The sequence below is a fragment of the Solanum dulcamara genome, chromosome 12, assembly GCF_947179165.1.
Source record: "Solanum dulcamara chromosome 12, daSolDulc1.2, whole genome shotgun sequence".
Taxonomy (NCBI): domain Eukaryota; kingdom Viridiplantae; phylum Streptophyta; class Magnoliopsida; order Solanales; family Solanaceae; genus Solanum; species Solanum dulcamara.
The window spans coordinates 29,891,711-29,913,304 of NC_077248.1; the positions used below are offsets into that span (position 1 = coordinate 29,891,711).

General features: G+C 36.7%; 1 protein-coding gene across 2 annotated transcripts; it reads right to left on the minus strand.

Moving 5' to 3' along the window:
* Positions 1-2,738: 2,738 nt before the first annotated feature.
* On the minus strand, positions 2,739-15,008 carry LOC129875525 (serine carboxypeptidase-like 17). Of its 2 annotated transcripts, none has more exons than XM_055950823.1 (14): positions 14,748-15,008; positions 14,537-14,682; positions 6,185-6,261; positions 5,973-6,095; positions 5,229-5,331; positions 5,117-5,154; positions 4,910-5,011; positions 4,705-4,791; positions 4,489-4,617; positions 4,303-4,374; positions 3,739-3,884; positions 3,381-3,494; positions 3,233-3,287; positions 2,739-3,037 (listed from the first exon to the last, which is right to left on the minus strand). In XM_055950823.1, the coding sequence occupies exons 1-14, from the start codon at positions 14,864-14,866 to the stop codon at positions 2,939-2,941; spliced, it is 1,410 nt and encodes a 469-aa protein (XP_055806798.1). In that variant the 5' UTR covers positions 14,867-15,008; the 3' UTR covers positions 2,739-2,938. The 2 variants fall into 2 exon arrangements, with proteins under 2 accessions (XP_055806798.1, XP_055806799.1); XM_055950824.1 differs by having other exon boundaries at positions 2,739-3,044.
* Positions 15,009-21,594: the final 6,586 nt, after the last annotated feature.

The window sequence follows — 21,594 nt, forward strand, 5'->3', positions numbered from 1 at the left end:
ATCATGATAATCAATGACAACCAACCAAATTCTACAACTGAGGAGGAACCAAGTGCCAAGTTCCGGTGGGTAGTAACGCATTATACTCGGCAATCATCGTTGTACACAGTGAGGAGATTTGACATCCCGTGCATAGGTACTAGGCTTAGGTGTCATCGAGGAAATGAATGATTGAATTCTCTTTAGCTTAAGATTACTCGTCTTTGTCCATAAGATGCACTCATGTGGGAGAAGAGTATGGAAATGTACTAGCATCAGCTTTTAGAGTGCTAGACTTCCACACAGACATAGGACACCAAACATGTACCATTATTGATTGATTAGTGTGTCTAATTGAGAAGACGAGGACGGATCTGCACTTGATGAATAAGTAGTGGTCGTAAAGAAGGTGTCACTTGTGACAATATTGTAGGGGCGTAATTACCAAGATATTGGGATGATGATTGTGAAAAGCAAATCAATCCATAGCAATGGAGGAGGCGCCACACCATTTTTTGCCCGAAAAGAAAAGATAGATTCAAATATAACATGACGTGAGTTAAAGAATTTTTTAGATGATTGGTCATAGGATTTATAGCCTTTGTGAGTCATACTATATCCCAATAAAATACAATGTTTCGGCCAAGTATCTAATTTACTTTTCAATATGGACGTAACTGAGAAAAACATAAGCAACCAAGAACATGAAGTAGATGGTAGTCACGGTTGGAATGAAACAAAATATCAAAGGATGACATATGTTGTAAGGCGCAGAAAAACGAAATCCCCAAGTCACAAAATCCCTATATAAATCCATAACTAAAATTACAGAAAACAACCCCACTTATGTTTCCAAGTAAAAAAATTTCTAGGTAAATTCCCAATGATTAAACCCCAGCAAAAATCCCTAAATAATTCCCCAAGTAACACAATTTCCAAGTAAATCCCCACCAAGATATCCCAAGATCATGTTAAGACTAAAATAATCCAGTAATATGCGGAAGTTAGCAAATCAAATCTAGAAAGACCACGAGTAAAAAGACAAACAAGAAATATACCAAAAGAGATACAAACATTTAACGTGGTTCGGTCAATCGACCTACATCCACAAGAGGAGATGAGCAATCAACTATATAAATATGAGAGTACAAAATATCGAGAGAAATAACCTCATACAATTCACTCAGAATAAAAAGAGATTCACACAAGTGATAACATATCACTTGTGTCTCACAAATTCTCCCCCCTAAGCAAAACTCTCAAAACCCCTAGAACTACATTGTGAATGCTACCAAGTTAGAAGGAATGAGCCTCTATTTATAGAGTTATAAACTTTTTCGTACAAGAAAAAAGACTAGCCAAACATGGAGAATTTGTGTTTTCCTTTTAGGCAAAGGAAACGCAAATATACTAGGAAAGTCAGGACAAATTCCAACAATTCTCCCCCTTGGCTTGAATTTTTGACAAAATAAATTTGCTCCACCTTCTTCACATAATCTTCAACAGGTTGCATCTCCATTTTCAAAATCTCCTCCATTAAATCTTTGTCTCGACACAGAGAACCTCTGTAACGAAATTTCTCAAACAAAAATCTTCATTATTGTCAAATAGGTTGCGGCTACAACTGAACCCATGAAGATGAACACTGATTTTTAACCTCCCCTGATACCACTTGTTAGGACCAAAATAATCGAGTGACATGCAGAAGCTAGCACAGCAAACCTCGAAAGACCACGAGTAAGAAGACAAACACGAAATATACCAAAAGAGACACAAACATTTAATATAGTTCGGTCAATCGACCTACATCCACAAGAGGAGATGAGCAATCCACTATATAAATATGAGAATACAAAATATCGAGAGAAATAACCTCACACAATTCACTCGGAATAAAAAGAGGTTCACACAAGTGATAACGTATCACTTGTGTCTCACAAATTCTCCCCCCTACACAAAACTCTCAAAGTCCCTAGGACTACATTGTGAATGCTATCAAGTTAGAATGAATGAACCTCTATTTATAGTCATGAACTTTTTCCTACATGAAAAAGGACTAGCCAATTGAAATCAGGACAAACTCCAGCAAATAAATCCGTAAGGTGAATTATCTGTTATTTTCCTAGGATAAGCTGGGGGGAAATCAATTTCTCAAAAAATTAACATCTATTTGCTATGAAAAGATATCTGAGGTTATACCCTCAATCCCATAGTGAAATACTCCAATAGTTGGTGTATTATGAAGCGTCTGCAACAAATAAATCCTTTTCAGTAAGAAGGAATTCTCCTTTAGACTTACTTTAGTTGTGTTTTTATTTTCCTTGTCATACTGCAATTGCTCAATGACTTTACTTCTTTCCACTTTTTTGTTGGTGTTTGATTGTGCGATTTCTCTTAAATGTGGAATGATCAATTTATTTTAGCATACATGCAATTTTAAAGTTCTTAGGTTGTTGCTTCCATCAAAGATTTGCATCCTTTATATTTCATCAAATACATTTGTACCAATATAAGATGTGACTAGGAGGTCATGAGTTCAAGCTATATAAATAGTCTCTTGTTGAAATGTAGAATAAATTGTGTACAATAGACCATTGATATCCGATCCTTCTCTAGACCTGCTTATAGAGGAAGTTCTAGAGCACCAAGCTGCCCTTACATATGTACCATGATTTCCAGTGATGGATTTGGTTTAAACGGGGGGGGGGGGGGGGGGGGGGGGGGGGGAATATGAAAAAGCTAAATTTAGTATGGGAAAGTTCAGGGGAAATAATTCTTCTCGTATATTAAATACGAGTGCCATGGGTATGATTCGTAAAAAAAACAAAAAATTCGACAAGTACTTCCTTTCTCCAACTTCTCATACAACAAAGTACAAACAAATATAAATAGCGTCAACCTCGAATCATGTTGCACAAAGAAGCAACTTATGTCAATCAAAGAGAAATAAATGAGTACATTAATGTCTTGCAAGGGTGAAATTAAAGAGGGTAGCCGGAAAACCACCTATCAACCATGGGCAGGCATTGTTCCGGCTTGTATTCAGGAGCTGTATGACCTGCACCCTAAATAAATTAATTCATTTAATCAGAGGTTTGGGTTCAAGCCCTGGGTATCGAAAAAATCATATTGCAAGCGCCACTCCCGAATGGCCCTTGTAGTGCGATCCGAATTTAGTCAAAGCTCCACGGACTCCGAACACTGGTGGCAAACCAAAAATAAAATAAAAAATTGTTGCGGAAATAGTCCTAACCTTAACAGTTGCATATGTCAGCTCATAATCATTTTGTAAATACTTCACCTTGTATCTACATAAACAAAGTATGAGAAAAATTAACTATTTGTACATGTTCAAGATCGATCTGGTCAGTAAAAAAAGCATTAGAGACAAAGGAACCAACCCTGCAACTTGACTGTCAACAAACCAAGGCTCCCAATCATCTGCAATTGGCAGTTTCAAAGTGTCTATCCATTCTTCCGTAGTCAAATGAGAAACAACCATGTCATGGTCACCACTATCAAAGTAAAAGTTTGTCAAACACTCTCTTCTGGTAACTTTTTTTGCAGTGATTAGGCTTAATATAGTACTAATTATTTGCATAGTTGATACCTTTTCTTTCTGTATTTTGGTTTTTTCCGTTATCGAGTGATTAGTAAAACACAAAGGAAGATGTTTCTAATATTAGTGACTAATATACTAAGGCCACCTAGAAGGACGATGTAACATGAAGAACAACAAAAGCAATCTTGGAGTAATACCTATAAATTAGAGCTCGGCAGGATTTGCTGGTGAGATGCCGATGATCATCAATGGTACTTTGGACATCATACACATAAGAATCGGTTCTCTTCATACCTCTGTAATGCATGCTTTCATTGCATCTCACCCACTCCAATACTGTACCCTGGTTTTTCCCATGACCAAATCATTCAAAGGCTTTTTTTTTTCTCCCTTTAAAATTGGCATAATACCTAAACGTACCATTTAATTTGGCTTCATCTAGCATTTGTGCCCTCCAACTTTGGTATATACACTTGTAGACACTTAAACTTGTATAAATGAGATACACTCGAGTTCATTTGTATCATGCCATGTAGGACCCGTGTTTCTACTTCCTCAACTTTTTACAAGTTTAAGTAACTATTTGTATACACAAAAAGTTGGAAGGCATAGATATCAGTTGAGGCCAAGTTAAAAGTGAATGTTTATGGATTATGTCTTTCTTTTTCTCATCTAGGGTTAAGCCTACTTCAAGACTTGGAGGGGCGGGGGGCCTAGCATTGGATATGGACAGTAGGGAAAAAAAAACTGTATTTGCATACCTCACGAACATTTAGCGCTTTCTGGACAGCTTTATCATTTGCCCAAATATACGAGTATATGTAATTTTTTTCCTGTTTTTTGGGTTTGAAAAGTTAACTATTCAAGTTCTTGTATAATATACCAACAGAATTAATACAATACATGATGCTATAAAGGCCTTGTTAGGGGGAGAAACAGAGACTTACTCGACACCATGGTCCTGCAATTGGAAAAACTGACTGGGCATTTGTAGGAGTTTCTTGGAGAATGCTCATTAAAAATGGAAGGTCGCACCAAGGTTCTAAAATATGTGCCGGTCGTATGTTCTTGAGACACTACGCGCATGCAATGACAGACTATTAAGTATAATTGAACTTTGAATATATCTTAATATTTTAAAAGTGCAGAATTCGATCCCTTACCCTTGTTACTTTCTGAAGATCATTTAGACATAATAAGTTATTTGGATCAACGTCAATGAAATTCCCATTGCAATTTGCTTTAGCGGACTACACAGTAAAATAAGGAAGATTAGTTGCAGAATCATAATTTCTAGAACTTCATTTTGTTAGCATAGCTGTGGCGGGGTTATCGAATGTATAGTACAGAGCATAAGCTATTAGATACCTGATAGATCTTATCTGAAATAAGTCCCATACGATTAGCATATTTGACTCTACCATTGAAGTCGATGAATCTATCTGTTAGAGCATTGCCTTGTATATATCCCTACATTCAATCCAAAACCTTAGGTTTGACAGCAGAACTTAAAATGAGAAGTATCAATAATGAGAACAACAAGAAAAGATGTGCAATTCGCATTGGAGTTCATACTTTGATATTCACTTGAGGCTTGTCACCAACTTCAATACCTTGAGAGAAAGTAAAAGGTCATGCAACGAGATAACAAAAAGACTGATCCTGAACTCAGGTACAAGATACATACCATCGTATATTTTGCGAGTAAGCAGTGCAACAAAAATGCCTGAGTAGGAATCACCACTAACATATAGTGGATTCTTGAGATACTCAGGATGATCCATAAGCCACTACAGCACAACAATTTCACAGTCTCATACATTTGCTTGTGAAAGTTTATGGGTTAGATATTATCTTCTGCATGAGAATGAAGTTCTGATTGTTTTTTTTTTTTTAAAATGGGGCAGCAAAAAAAGGTTGAAAATATCTCTCAATCATTTTTATGAAGCATAGAAGGGCTTTAAATAGTTAACTTATAACAAAAAATCTGCATAATTTGAAATTCAAAACAAATTAAAATATCTCAACAAACTAATTTATATAATAGAAATTTACAATTCAAATTATTCTAAACTTAAGCAACTTATTAGACTAAACATTATTGAAGTAACTAAAGTAAAATTCATCATTGATCAACAGTGAGACATGAGATGTGAGATAAATAAATGTTGTTGGAGAATAAGATTCAAACACGCCGGGCTCTTGTCACTTTTCTCATAAGGTCTGAAATCATAAAGTTTCTATTTTCAAGATTTGGAATACCAATGCATAACAAATCCAACTACAACGAATCAATATTTCCAGAACTGTATTCAAATTTTATAACCTAGAAGACCATGGAATTTGCAAGTTTAGTCTTAAACATCTATAAAAGCAATTTCAGTTACACATAAAAACCTGAATGAATTTGCTCGGAACAAAATTCCCTCACCTTTCTAAGGAACTCATAAGTTAGAGTTACAGAGAGGGTATCATTGCAGTTATAAGCTTCTGAAGTCTTTCCATATGAGTACCCTGTGCCAGCAGGTTGATCTATAAATATTATGTTGGCCACCTAGTAATTAAAACCATAATACTTCTTATATAGATGAGCAACAATGAAAAAATATAAGAAAATTATAACAAGAGTAAAGCTTACAAAACCTTGGTCCAAGAATGTGAGTTCAACTCCAATTTAGGGAAATCACCACTAGAATTTTCATAATCAAAGGTTAAAGGGCCTGAAAAAAGAACCATGGTCATTTCTACAACTTATTAACTTTTGAGACGCAATAATCCAAATGACAACCATATACTAGTTCAGAACATTCTTATTTTTTCTTCTTACACTAATGAATAGTTTTTGTTAACAGTATTCCAAAGCTTGATGAAAAGGATTCAGGATTGCAAATTTTAGTGCTACTTTAATGCTGCTTAGTAGAGAAAGAAATAATTTTAATTCGGAGACCCTCAACCAAACAACCTTTGGACTATCGAAATCTTGAGCTAACAAAAAGCAAAAAACATCTTCATTGACCCAAAATTGATCTTTTAGCTATCATCTTTATTGCTTGCACATCGTAAAAAAGTGTGTGCAGATATTGATAATACATAGTGAACATTATTTATGAACCCTTTATCCACCCTTCACCAGTTTTCAATATTTACATGTCCCAATTTATTGAAAACGTTGCTTTAATGGTTTTATTTCCTTACCCGAACTTCAATTATGTCTTTGGCAGTTACTGAATGTCAACTAAACTAATTTTTAAAGTAAAATTAGAAGTTTAAGACATTATTCGACCCCAACAATAATTAGATGTGAATAATCAAAACCTGACCACCTCAAGAGATTTAAATAGGATTATCAAAACTTATGGTAACAGAATGTGCTTTACCGCACACCTGGAATACGTGTATCATGGTTCCTCACCCACCAAGGCGAATTTTTAATAGTGTAATTGCATATTAAACACCCTAATAGTGATAAAATATGTCTTGTTCTCCTTTTACAAAAGTTAATATTCGAAATACCGGCAGGAGTTCTTCATCAAATTGATGGAAAATTAAACGTAATATATATAACCAGCCAAAACTAAATAACTTACCTTATATTCCTTTCGTCTCAATTTATATAAAGGTATCTATTGGCTCGCATGAATCCATCACAAGTGAAGGGACCAGGCCCTTGACTGAGAACTACGAAGAACAGAAAGTAGACAATATTGAAACAGAAAGTAAGGAACACACATGTTTACGTGAAAACCTTCTTGCTCAAGAAAGGAAAGAAAGCCACGACATACCCTCGTAGGATTTCACCAACAACTTCACTAAACACGAGCAAGGTTTCAAACTACAACCTCTTACAATCTAGAAATTAAACTCTTAATCCCTAACTAAGCGATAACTCTATTTCCCACTATATCAACTAACTCTAGCTGACATAAACTTCAATAACTACCTCTACCCAAAACACACTACGGCTATATCTAGCCACAACACACTACGGCTACCTCTAGCCACAACTCCAATCTAGAAGATAAGAGAAGAAACAATACCTACACAAGCTTCTCAAAAGAGGAGTAGGTTTACAATGTAAGGACAAGATACAAGATACAAGATACAAGACCTAACAACAAGAAACTAAAAGATAACTTTGGTTGATAAGGGCAGGTTCCTTGCTGTAGAGGTCTTCCCTTTTATGAAAGTTGAGACAGCTTATATCCTTGAGACAATTGCAAAATTTTCAAATTGCAAAGCTAGGTTTTGCTTCTAGGTCACTTCCCTTATAAATGAGAGAATCTAATTGGTCAAGGATAGAAATGACACTGCATTCCTACAGCCACACTGCGCTGCCACCCTACTGCAATGTGCAGAGACAGTACGCTTTATAGCTGTGATGTTTGACTTTGCGAAAAAGCATTAGAGGTACCAAGTCCCAGACCAGGTCCCTTCATCTGGTTTTTCAATCATCAAAAGGGCGTTGTTGTCCTGCTGCAAACACTGCTCTGGCACCCTGCCACATTGTGCAGAGACGATACATTTTACAATTGTGTTGTTTGACTTTGCGAAAGAGCATGAGAGCTACCAGGTCCCTTCATCAGGTTTGTTACTCATCGAATTCAGAGGTTACACTATTTATGATGTTAGAGCAAAAGACAAAGACTCAACAACCTAGAACTTAAGATGTCATCACTTGTAAGAACAGGTTCTTTGGTTGTTGAAGCTTTGCCTTGTTGGAGCACCTTGGTGGCTTAGCACAGAGGATATGAATATTTTGATTTTTTGCAAAAACTCAATCTTTCATCTCTTGGTATGTTGAATACGTATAGAGGATGAGAGAAGTGAAAACTTTTATCATTTGACAAGTGAGGGGCACCACAACAGCTTTACTGTAGTGCTGCCTACAGTACTGCATTTCTGCAACAGTGACCACAGCTTTACAGCTGTAGACAGTTGTGAGTGTTGACTCGTACAAATTGTCCAGGTGCGTACCTGGTCCCTCATTAGGTCCCTTATGAAATAAGATCCCTATAGAAGACAGTTCCCCTTGAATGGGCATTTCAATCCTACAGCAAATCGGCCTGGTCCAGATCTGATCCCTAATCTTGTCCCTTGGCGAATTTGTTAAATCATCAAAACAAAACATAGTACCACAGTTGATAAGATTAGTGGTTATAAATTATAAGTTAGCTGGTCAAAGTTAGTTAAAATTAGTCAAAGTTTGTTAGGTTTTTAGTTAGCAAAGTTACTGCAAGTTGATTGTTACAAATTCAATTAGAAAGTAGATCCGTGTGTATACATATGCATACATCACTTGTAAACAATCAGTTAATTTTCATTCTTCAATAAGATTCATTTTTCTCACAACTCTTCTCTCAAGTAGTGTTTTCTCTTTTGAGCTCAACCTCCATTAATGGAGGAAAGGAGCGTGCTTTGCTAGTTTTATCATGGTATCAGAACCAGGTTGTTCCTGAGATTCAGTTCCACAGCTCGAATTGTGAGTATCACATCATCTCACTCGATCAATTTTTTCTTTCCCCAAATTTTCCTTCTCGGACAACTAGGGATCATATTCGTGAATTGGAGGAATTGTGAACTTGTATGTTCCGTTGATTGTTTGTGATCATTTCGAGTGCAAGTTACGCTCATTGTTATTCACTCTATTTTTTTTAATTGCATTCCCAAATTGTGAAATTGAAGACAGATTTTGTTGTTGTGATCTGCAATTTTTTTTGTCAACGTTTTTCTCCTCAGTGTTGTACACTTTGTTTTTTTTACTACATCTTGCAACTACAATTGTCAAATCTCCTTGAGATCATAGGCTAGTATTCATTCATGGTTGACATTCAAGCTGACACCAACACAAATAACTCGAACACCACAACAACACCAGCAGTCAGAATGGACATCAATAGTCCTCTCTATTTGCATCCTTCAGAAGGAGCAGGCTCAACTCTGCTACATGCAGTCTTCGATGGAACTGGATATAGGTCCTGGAGATGAGCTGTTCTTCGAGCCCTATCAGTCAAGAGTAAAACAGGATTCATTAATGGAAAAATGGTGAGACCAAATCCAAAGGACCCTAACTTCATGCAATGGGAAAGGTGTGATGATATGGTGACCGCTTGGATCCTGAATTCTCTCTCACCTGATCTGAGAGATAGCCTGCAATATGTCAACAATGCTAAAGAGCTTTGGGAAGAATTGGAGAATAGGTATGACCAAACAAATGGTTGCAAGTTGTATCAGCTCCAAAAGGAGATAAATGATCTTGTGCAAGGAAACTTGGATGTCACTAGATATGCAAACACCCAGAGAACCACATTTGAAGGCTGCTCATCATGTTCTTAGATACCTACAGCAGGATCCCACATTGGGAATTTTTATTTCTAATAAACCTGACTTTACTGTTAGTGCCTATTGTGACTCAGATTGGGCAACTTGTCCTGATTCAAGGAAGTCAGTCAGTGGGTATTTAGTGCTTATGGGTGATAGTCCCATTAGTTGGAAGTCCAAGAAGCAGGCTACTGTGTCTTTATCATTTGCAGAGGTAGAGTATAGAGCTATTAGGCAAGTGGTAGGAGAACTGGTTTGGCTTGAAAGATTACTTGCTGAATTGATAGTGCAGTGTTCCTTGCCTATACATGTCTTTTGTGATAGTCAAGCAGTTGTCCATATTGCTAAAAACCTAGTCTTTCATGAAAGAACAAAACACATCAAGATTGATTGTCATTTTGTTAGGAACAAACTTCAAGAAGGACTGATCACACTTCATCACATCTCCACAGACTCACAATTGGCAGACATCTTCACCAAAGCCTTAACTGGAGTCAAGCATGCTACACTCTTGAGCAAGTTGTCTGTGATTACCTCACCTCCAACTTGAGGGGAGTGATAAGATTAGTGGTTATAAATTATAAGTTAGCTAGTCAAAGTTAGTTAAGATTAGTCAAAGTTTGTTAGGTTGTTAGTTAGCAAAGTTACTACAAGTTTGATTGTTACTAATTCAATTAGAAAGTAGATCCGTGTGTATACATATGCATGCATCACTTGTAAACACTCAGTTAGTTTTCATTCTTCAATAAAATTCATTTTTCTCACAACTCTTCTCTCTCAAGTAGTGTTTTCTATCTTGAGCTCAACCTCCATTAATGGAGGAAAGGAGCTTACTTTGCTAGTTTTATCAACAGTAATTATGTATCATTAGTATCTGATTAAGAATGGAGTTTAAGAGAAAGGATTTCTGAAACGTGTAGTCTATAGAAATTTCTTTGATTATAAATCGTCTCACTAAGTATAAAATGAAAAGTTTGAAGTTATATTATTACTAAATATGAAAATATATTATTCTTTTGAAGTGACCAATCATTTATCGAACGAAATGAATTGTAATGTTTTCCCTTTAAACATAGAGAGTCGATAAAAAGGAAAGACGAAAGAGTGTGGTTGCAAAGGCAATTTCATCAATCAAAAAAAATAATCTAATCCTTGCAGCTGCTCTTGTGAATGGCAACTTAGAAACCTCCCATGGTTGCCGCTACCTCTTCTCAGCCTCAAACTGGGGCAGAGTCCAACCCTAACACTACCTATGTGTCTCTAATAAATGCTAATCCTACGGCAGCGACCAAAACAATCTTGAAACCTATTCAATTAATACATGGAACCAATAGTCCGATTTACTATTAAGGAACTAGATGTGTATGTGGTTGAAGAGGGACTTCATCAAGCAGTGATTATGAAGCGTTCTTATGGTGCATCAAGCTTACACGAACTGAGAAAATTATTTCCAAAACAGTTGATCATCAAAGGACGTTGTTTAATTTGCTTGCTTGCGGCGCGACATCTTTTAATTCGTTGTGATCTCTATGAAGATTTTTGCTTTATTCTTTCAAAACAATTTGGTTATCTTCAATTTAATGGGGAACAACATATGTTCTGTGACTTTCCATTGACACAAAAATTTAATCCTAAGAAAGAAACTTCAAAAGCTTTGGCGAGCTACCGGATCTGCCGCGAAATCTTTTTGCTCGAAGACCTTTGTTATCCATTGCATCGGCTATAGGTAATTCAGTAGCCATAGATGAAGCCATCCAAGATAGGTCAAGACCTAGCACAGCTACAGTTAAGGTCATTCTTGATATTCTGGACAAACATACGAAATGAGTAGGGGTGCATTTTTTGGATGAACAATCTGGTAAGTTCATTGAACACTATCAACAAGTTTTGTTTGATAATCTTCCTCTGTATTGTACCTGTTGTAAGTACCAAGGTCATGAAGATGCTGATTGTCAACTAATGATCAAGAAAACCAAAAGGGAAGAGGGTTATGAAGATGACATCGGGCAGCAAGGTGAGGAAACAAATGCTGTAGAATAATTGCAAGTGATGCACAAGACTTCTAGAATGCAAAATAAGCTGGAAATAGAGTCTTTAATGATAAGGATAATGCAAGTAATGTGAAGGACACGCCGAATATCAATTATGGACAGAACCTAACCACCAAAATTAATGGGGATACAAGGCTAGCATTAGTTGATTGAAGGTCAGGGCAGGAGGGACTTTTGGTGCCTGAAACAGAGGTCCACTTGTCAGACAACTCTGGAAAATGTTTGGATGATGCTCTAAAAATTCATATGAGGTCCAAGGGTATAAAGAAGGTACTACATGCGTAATTTTGGGTGAAGATCAAACTGGTTCGAATGCAGGGGAAGTGCTTGATTTGAAATTTGATTGCGACATCGGAACTTGAAAATTTTGACAACGAACACGTCGAACTTAAGTTGGAAAGCAACTAAATTGTAATGCTACTGAAAAAGAAAGTGATACAGCTACAGGGTTCGCGGGTGTTGGGAATGAACCTGCAGGTACATCACATGATAAGATTGAGCTTCAAGAAAACACGACTAATTCAAAGGCTTTAATAGTTGCAATGCAAGTTGCTTCTAGAAGCTATCGACTGAAGATGTAGCTATTAACAAAGCTGCTACTTATATGGCGCAAATAAGAGAACTTGGACAGTCTATTATTTATAGTTGATAAAACAGGGGTAACGGTTGATGTTGGAGCTCAAATTGGTTCTCCAGGAGCCTCTCCAATTAAGCTTTATGTTGATCCTAAATTGAATATGATTAACCCTCATGCTTTACAAATTGTTTCAATCTCCCAAGTTATTTCGACGAATAATTTGATCACTTTTAGCGGGCAAAAATGTATTACAAGTGAGAGTTGATGGGCTGACAGGGTGGAAGAAGAGGAAGAACATGTCACACCTCATAGAAAATTAAGCCTCGAAGCACCAATATGTGTGCCTAAGGGTAGTGGCATTACCAGTGATTCATCTCCATTGAATATAGGGGGACAATTGGTTTTAATAGGTACTAATGTTCAAAAAATAATTATTGGTCACAAAGAGCTTCTTGATGCATTGGTGAGTTCTAATGTTAAGAAGTTGACTTCTCGTACATTTATTAACACAAACAAGCAACTACAGGATATTGATAGTAGTACTTTCTCCACAAATATATTTGCTAACCTACAAGATGAGGACAGAAGGTGAGGAAGAGGATATGTTGAATTATTGTTTTGCAAATGCAGTTAGGGATGCAGATATTTCTCCTAGGCAACAACACAATAAAAAAAAAGAAGCATGAAAGAAAAAATAGTTGGGATTGTAAGATGACAAAGAAGTTTGTTCCAAGGCACCTACCGATGCGACTGGTAAAGCAGAATCATATGACAGTGTTAACAACTTATACAAGGTCCAAGAAAAATTTATGACTATCATGTATTGTTAGACAGGTTTAAAGAAGAAGACAAAAGGAAAATACTTTGTGTTACTTTAGAAGGGCAATCTATCTTTTTTAGTTCATACTTTTGTAAAACGAAGTCCAAGTTTGATTACTCAAATTTCATTATGGCTTTTATAATTTTGCACTACTTAAGCATCCTCATTTGTAATATCATCGCATAGTGTATTATAAACTTTGTAATGATCATAAAATACTTAGTTCTCTGTAGCTCTTATTTTCTTCGTGCTGGTCAATTAGTAGAGATTTCTTACCTCATTAGAATTGATAAAGGTAAGGTCAGTTGTACTTATTTCTGTTGAGGATATTTTATTATATTATTAGTTAAAGGCCACTACACACACATTGTCTAATGGTATAAATTCATAAAAAAAAAAGGCAATCTCATTGAGTAATGAGCTATACACCCTCCTTCTTTTCCAACAAGTACTACTCTGCTTTATTTTACTATATTTTATACATGTCACGCTTTTTCAAAAAAAAAAAAATATTTTTTATCATAATGACATGTTTTTATAGTATTAAAATGTCATGAAACATTTTTAAAATCTTTGTTTTTTAAATTCCAATAAAATCAAACATGTCATATAAACAAAACTAGAACGTGATTCACCCACTAAAATAGACTGTACTCTACTAAAATCATCATCCAATATCCAAATTCCAATCAATAAGTGTGAGGTTTAAGTTCCATTACAAGTTGGCAACTATGGTGTAATTCCCTAATAAGAAAGGAGAAAATGATAAATGTTTTACTCTGTTAGTTAAAAGCTAATCGATATGCTTTAGATTATCAATTAACTGGTTAGCTATAATTGCATTTAGAACTAAAAGAAGATCAAAATGGTTCTTTAGACACATAAGTATTCTCTTGGTTCTTTAGACACATAAGTATTCTCTTTCTTTTTTCACTTGAAGTATTAATAATCCTCCATATTCAAAATATTGGAGCATTTTTTAGTCACTTTCCTAACATCTGTCTATTTTTTAACCCCAACCAACAACAGAACATTCAAACTCCTCCCTTACACAGCAATCATCCCAATTTTCATTCCTTCCCCAAAACACTTTCAAGAACAAAAAACATTTAAAAATATTTTATCCATTTAGAACACCCACCCACTAACATAGTGTAAAAAGCTGCTCGTTTTCCCATTCGAAATTGATGGAAAATTAAACATAAGTATATGGGAGAAAATTGACATACCATTCTCATATACAAAGGAAGAGAGACCGGAGCAACCAGGACCTCCGGTGAGCCAAAGCATGAGAGGATCATTTTTTGGGTCTCTCTCAGATTCTACAAAGAAATAAAATAGCTGCACTTTTTCCTCTTCTCCAACACCAATGTAACTGATGAACATTCCAATTAAAAAAAATTTAAGAGGGAAGGAATGACAAAATTATTATGTACTTACCCAGTTTCGAGTGTAAATGGAAGCTGTCCATCGAAGCCAGGAAGAGTCGCAACGATGAAGTGCGACGAGACTACATCGAATAGAAGTATCAGCAGTGGAAACACAATGACTCGCACCATTAGAGATGACAAGTGACCAAAGCTTTTGAAAAGTTCTGAAAAGCTGACAGCGGCACTAGTATTTTAGGTCAAAGTTATGTGTCCGATGCCTTCACAGAAAAATTAGGCAGACAGGACACATGAGACCGAGTATAATATTTTGGCCCACGTCTAGCCATTAAAAAATATCAGTTTGCTTTAATAAACGTTATCCGGCGCCAACTCGTCAGCCCTCAAATATTTTTTACCTCAATATTTTTGGCTGAAATATATCTTTAATTTTAATAACTCACGCTCACAAGGCGGATGAAAAGGTAATATTATACCAAATTTCATAATTTGAGACCATTTTAAGCATTTATCCGTTGAAATAATTTAAATGATATTTAATATATGAGTTATATCTTCGGACTCCGCGCATAACGAGAGCTTTAGTGCACCGGACTATCCTTTTAATACAAAAGATTAGTGTTCTACTCTCTATACTCCCCTCCCCCCTCCCCACCTCCGCTCTTTTCCACTTTTTTTTTCTTCTTGGATCTCCACTATTATAAAAAAAAAATCAACTTATGACAAATAAGGGAGAAAAAAGTAGGAAAATAACGAGGACATTAATATAAAAATAATTAGTTCAATAGAAAATGACTTAATTAAGCAACTATGTATGTAGACTGTATTTTTCTTTTGTGTGTGTCAAAAATTCAAAATAAGAGAATGAAAACAACATTTTCTCCTATCTCCATCCACCACCTCACCATGATAATAATACAAATTAAAAGAAGGGAGAAGGGTAAAAAATGTAACCCCCAAAATATTCTAACTCAGATCAGATCAGAAAAGCTCAGAAAAAAAGTTAAGTTCTGCTAAATAGTGACTTTTACGGCCACCATCTACTGCTCGTAGAAGCAACCATGGACCGTAGGTAGGTTCATGGGGTCCAACATAAAAATCAGGAATTTAAGGTTTGGGATTTACAAACCATGTTTACAGATTGTATAATCTTTCACGCGTTTTAGACTTGATCTGCAGATCAAGCTCTGAAACTTAGAAATTTCTAAGTGTACAGGATGGATTAGTCGATGAGTCGTAGACTAATCTACGGACCGTAGGTTGGTCCGTAGATCAAAGTCCTGAAAATCCAGTCTTAGTATTTTTTTCACGGGCATTATGTACGGCTTGTAGAAGGGTTTACGGTCCGTAAAAGTGTGAAGTCCCGAAAGTTGAAAAGTTAGAATTTGGAGCTCGAAAAGGGGAATAGTGGAAAATTTGGGTTTGGTGCTCGCCAAACCACATTAACGACTCGCTAATTGAGGTTTGGTGACCCGCCAACTGGCTCTAGAGCTCGCCTAGTTGTTAAGAAAGATAGGTTTAGTGGCCGAGACTTTTTGGCGACACGCCTTGTGGGATATGCGAACTAAGGTAGCTCACCTAAAACTTCAGAAAAGTTGGTAGACAGAAGGGAGATTTGGGCTAGGGAGAGGTCTTGGTCGGCGACTCGCCGACAAGGTTGGCGAGCAAGTCAAGCTCGCCAAATTCATCTAATGATTTTTCCTCAGAACTCAAGAAGGTTGGTGAGGAAGCAGGGGAAATTGGCGACTCGCCGACTAGGTCAGCGAGCACGAGCTATCTCGCCCAACTCTCCTCCGCTAGTTTTAAGTGAGGTCATTTCAGTGAATTTTGACTCGTTTAATCCCAAACTTTCGTCGTTTTAAGCCTAAAATCCTAAAACTATAACTACCCAAACCCTTGAATTCCCCTCATTCACTCCCCAATCCTCAATTGCAATATTTCTCTCTCTAAAACACTCTTCCAAGGGTTTCATCTTCAAGACAAGTTAGGGTTCAAGGAATTCCAACTTCAAGTCTCCATATTCACTATATTTAGGGTTTTTTATTGATCAAGGTATCTGAGAATTCATCTATGGATCCTTCCATTAATGGAGTCTCAAGGGTTCCTCAAGATTTCTCCTATTTAATTCTATTTTTAAAGCCCTAATTCTTATGAAATTGCATTGGATCGATTTGATTATAGTTTCTATCATTGTCATTAATTTAATTGTGCATAAATTGAGTTGAATTGCATGTTGTCAAATTGATTGCTAAGGACCCATGCATTATGTTATTTTCAAGTATGAACTTATGAAGTTATGATCATGAATTGATGAGTATTTTATAAAAAGTTATGATGATGATGAATTATGTTTCAATGATGTTTCAAGCATGTATGTATAGTGTAAAAGTAATTCTCACACACTCATGTTAAGGAGGTGAAAAAATTTCCTCACCTAATCAAGGATTCATAAGGACTGAAAGATTTTCTCATTCTTATATGAATCAGCCATATTTAAGAGCTATTCTTATGACTATTTTTATGATGATGTTAATGATCATGTTTCAATGTATTCCGTTGGGATAATGACTATGTGTTACGCCCCACACTTTTAAACTTAGAATATCTCCTAAGTTTCTTAGATATTATCATAAGAGCCGGATAAGCTATGACTCTATCAAAGGATTCTAAGGAAGGGAGGGATGTTATATCCCGCACTTTTGGGCATTCAAAAAGAAAGAAAATTTGTGATTTGCAAGGAATGACGTTGTGATTTATTTTGTTTATTCTAGTTTGTACCGGTGTAATGTTCATGGAAAAAATTGATGTGAAAATACAGAGGAAGGCCGAGGGTAAAATTGGGAATTTTGGAGAGTAGTTTGTGAATTGCAAAAAGAGAGAAGACTTGTAGCTTTTGGGCTTAAATAATAATTGCAATAAAGTAGTTTGGGCTCTCATAATAACAAGGGAAACTTACATAAATATACAATATTAAGAAAATATTTACCGTTTATAGCAATAAAAAAATAATTTCACTGAACACTTATAATACATTTATAATACAATTTTAATACATATTGCAGAGAACTATTTATAAAACATATATAATACAAGTTTTATAGATGGATACTACATTTATCACATATTTTAATAGACTTATAATACATTATGTTAGTTTCTTACTACACAAACATAATATATATTTTAAAACACTTATAATACATTTATATTGTATGCATAATTCACTTTTAATACAAATGTAGATTTATCATAATATTGCTATAAATGGTAATAAATAAAAAATATCGTTAAAATCAGTAATTAATTTTTAAAAAGCACTCAATCAAGTAATTTTTCCTAATAACAATAGTAATAAAAGAATTGAGGCCCAACACAAAGAATGACCCAAGTCTTGGAAAGTTAGTTCATTAATTAAGTGACCTACATATATATGTTTTATGACTTATTTCCCTCATCCTTATCCCATAAGTCCTTTTCTTCAAGAGATTTCAAGAAGAGAGAAGAAGAAAAAGAAACCTTGAGCTAGAGAGAGAGAGCTCGGATTTAGGAGAAAAAAATAGGTACGTTTCGATTTCGCTCCATAAATTAATTATTTAAGGTATCATATGGTGGTATAGAGGTTTTTAATAACATAAAAATTCATTTTGGAGCAGCAAGAATGAGCTACAAATAGTCCACAACTTTCAGCACGCTAAAGAGGTTTCCGAGGCACAATTTTGGCTAGTTTTGGCCAATTTTGGGTAAGGTAAGGTTTCTTATTTAAATTTGGAATTTATGGGGTTTTTGTGAAGTGTATTATGTACCTTTTATACTGCTGAAAGTATAAAAAATCGTGGATATGCTCAGCGAAAGAAATAATCTAAATTGAAGTCGTCGTAGTTAAATTATAGTCGAAGTGAGACATTGTGTGTTTGGAGGCGGATGCTGGTTGTGTGGTGTGTGTTGCAGGGACTAAATGGGTTCTAAAAGAGTTGGGGGAGCTTCTGGTTGAAGCCACACTACCCTCGCTTCGTACGGTTAAAGGTTTTGCAAAATGGAAACTAGAAACCTTATTTTGGTATCGTAGTTTCGAGCGAGTCGTTTGGAGTTTATATTGCGTAATGTGGCCATGTTATGTATATATATAAGCTGATGGTTATGTTTTTGTTTGGATGTAGGTATTAAGGACGTAATTAGGGATTCGTATATGGCATATTATAGAGGAGGTGTTGTCCGATTTTCGTTAACTTCTTAACTAGTTAAGGAACTAGTCGAGAATGCGAGCGAGGGGATGAGTTCTATGAATACTCGTGTGTAACCTAAGGAGATGAAAAGTCTAAGGTTTTTAATACTCGTATTGCTTTCGTGTTACCTAGGTTCAAAGGACGACAAGGCGAACGGGATAAAGAGTAACCCGTAAGAGGTATGTAAGGCCTATTCTTTCTCTTCTTTTGGCATGTCTTAGAGGCAAGTAAAAGGTGATATGATCTCTGAAATAATTTCATTTCTAAGTGTCTCTTATTCACTTCTGGATGATGAACTACTTTCCTAGAACTTTCTATATGTGAAGGAAGTAATAAATGTACAGACTCCTAGCCTTAAAGACTATAAGATGATAAGTGCTTCCGATTTCATAAGTGGCTAGTATTACTTTAGTACATGTCTAGGATCCCTGGGATTCTAATTGATGTAGCCCCGAATGGAAACTAGAAGACACGTGAGGTGATCACATTACTACTCTGATCCTCAGACGCTAGCTTATTCTTCTTATACGGTCAAGTCTCCAATAATGATTTAAACTGCATATAGTTGCTCACTACTCTACTCGTGTAAATGGTAACACATCTTTCTCTGAGTCCCGAGCCAGCTACAGATTCGTGCTTAATCTCACTACATTATTCACCGAGTCTCTCACTAGAGGATCGGGTACGTATATATATATATATGATGTGATGTAATAAGGTGGTGATGGCGCCTGACCTATGATGGTCCTACAGGTATGCTTCATCGGTTCCCTGAAAGGGCCGGCTATATTGTATAATTTCAGCATACATGTTTATGATTCCCAGGATTCAGGTACAAGTTCCTTATATGATATTTTATTCCCTGCTTCTCTGTTTCAGATATGTTTCCAGCTATGTTATGCTATATTATGTTTCACATACTTAGTACATATATTGTACTGACCCCCTTTTTTCGGGGGGTTGCGTTCATGCCCGTAGGTACAGATACACCATTTAGGGATCCGCCAGCATAGGAGTCCCACTCAGCTGTTCGGAAGTGCTCCATTGTGCTGGAGCCTGATTTTGGGTACTAAACCTTATTGTATATATTTGTTTTGCTCACGGGTACGGCGGGGGCTCTCTCCCGCCTTATGTTACTGTTTTCTTACTCTTAGAGGTTTGTGGATATAGATGTGGGTTGTACGTATATGGGTTTTATGTGTACGTGGGTTGTATATGAGTTGTTTATGAGTTGTGTATGAGTTATATATGAGTTGTATACGAGTGGTAGATGAGTTGTATATGTATGTATGTACAGCTGTACTGATATGACTTATGATTTGAGAGCGTTCCCTGTGTCGTGGCGGCCTTTTCGGCTAGCATATATGCGTGTTATGGAACAACCCTATACATTACTACAGCCTCGTCGGCTTGTATGTTTTCTTACCTGTTGATGCATTTTGAGTACAAACAGGAGACGGGCTATGTATAGTTGGCAGGGGTACACGTGTGTGTCCAGTTTGGGCATCTATTACGGCCTACGAGGTTAGGTCGTGACAGAAGTGGTATCAGAGAAGTCCTTTCTTTGAGTGTCCATAGACTGTGTCTAGTAGAGGCTTGTTTATCGATGTGTCATGCACCACATCTATAAATAGGAGGCTACAGGGCATTTAGGATGTTACTTTTTTTCTTGTCTTAGATCATGCGATAGAGCTATGATTTAGAATGACTTTTCACTGACCGATCTATATGTTTACAGTGATGCCTCCAAGAAAAGCATCCACTGCCCTGAAGGGCAAGTCAGCAGCGGAGGAAACTAGTCGGACCCCGAGAGCTACCAGGGTCCGTGCCCAGTCTATGCTGAGGATTGTACTTCAGTCGGCGAGCTCTACTACGCCGCCACCCCTAGAAGAGTTTAGGGCACCAGCAGCTGCAGGTCCTGAACCTCCAGTACAAGAGCCTCCAGCCCCACAACACGGGGCAGAAGACAGAGCTATGAGAGATGTAGTATAGTTGCTGACTAGACTGATGGCAGGACAGGCTCGAAGGTATGGCCCAGATGATGCAAATAGACAAAATAACTTGAGGGTTCGTGACTTCTTAGCCTGCAATCCCCTAGAATTTCATGGGTTGAGACCTGTAGAGGACCCACAAGAGTTCACTCGACAGATGCAGCGTACACTGCGAATCATTAAGGCCTCGGAGATTGAGTCGGTGGAATTAGCCTCTTATCGGCTGCGTGATGTGGCCACTAACTGGCATAAGTCTTGGGAATTGTCGAGGGGCGAGGGAGCTCCTCCAGCTAAATAGGATGAATTTACAGAAGTCTTTCTTAGTCACTTTCTACCTTCAGAAATGAAATGAGCCAGGGTTGATAAATTTTTATAGTTAAAGTAGAACGGCAGGAGTGTTCGAGACTATAGCCTCGAGTTTGACTCATTGGCGAGACATGCCCCCACAGTTGTAGCTGATATGGCAGATAGGGTGCATCGGTATGTCATGGGCTTGGACCTTTATTTGGTTGATAGCTATATGGCCATGGCTTCTCAGCCAGGCATGGATATTGCTCGGGTACAAGTATATGCCCAAGGGGTAGAAGAGCGACATAGAAGGCGTCAGCCTGACAGAGGGTTTGATAGAAGTCAGCCTAAGAGGGCTAGGTCAGTTGGTTATCCGGGGGAATTTCGCAATGGGCGG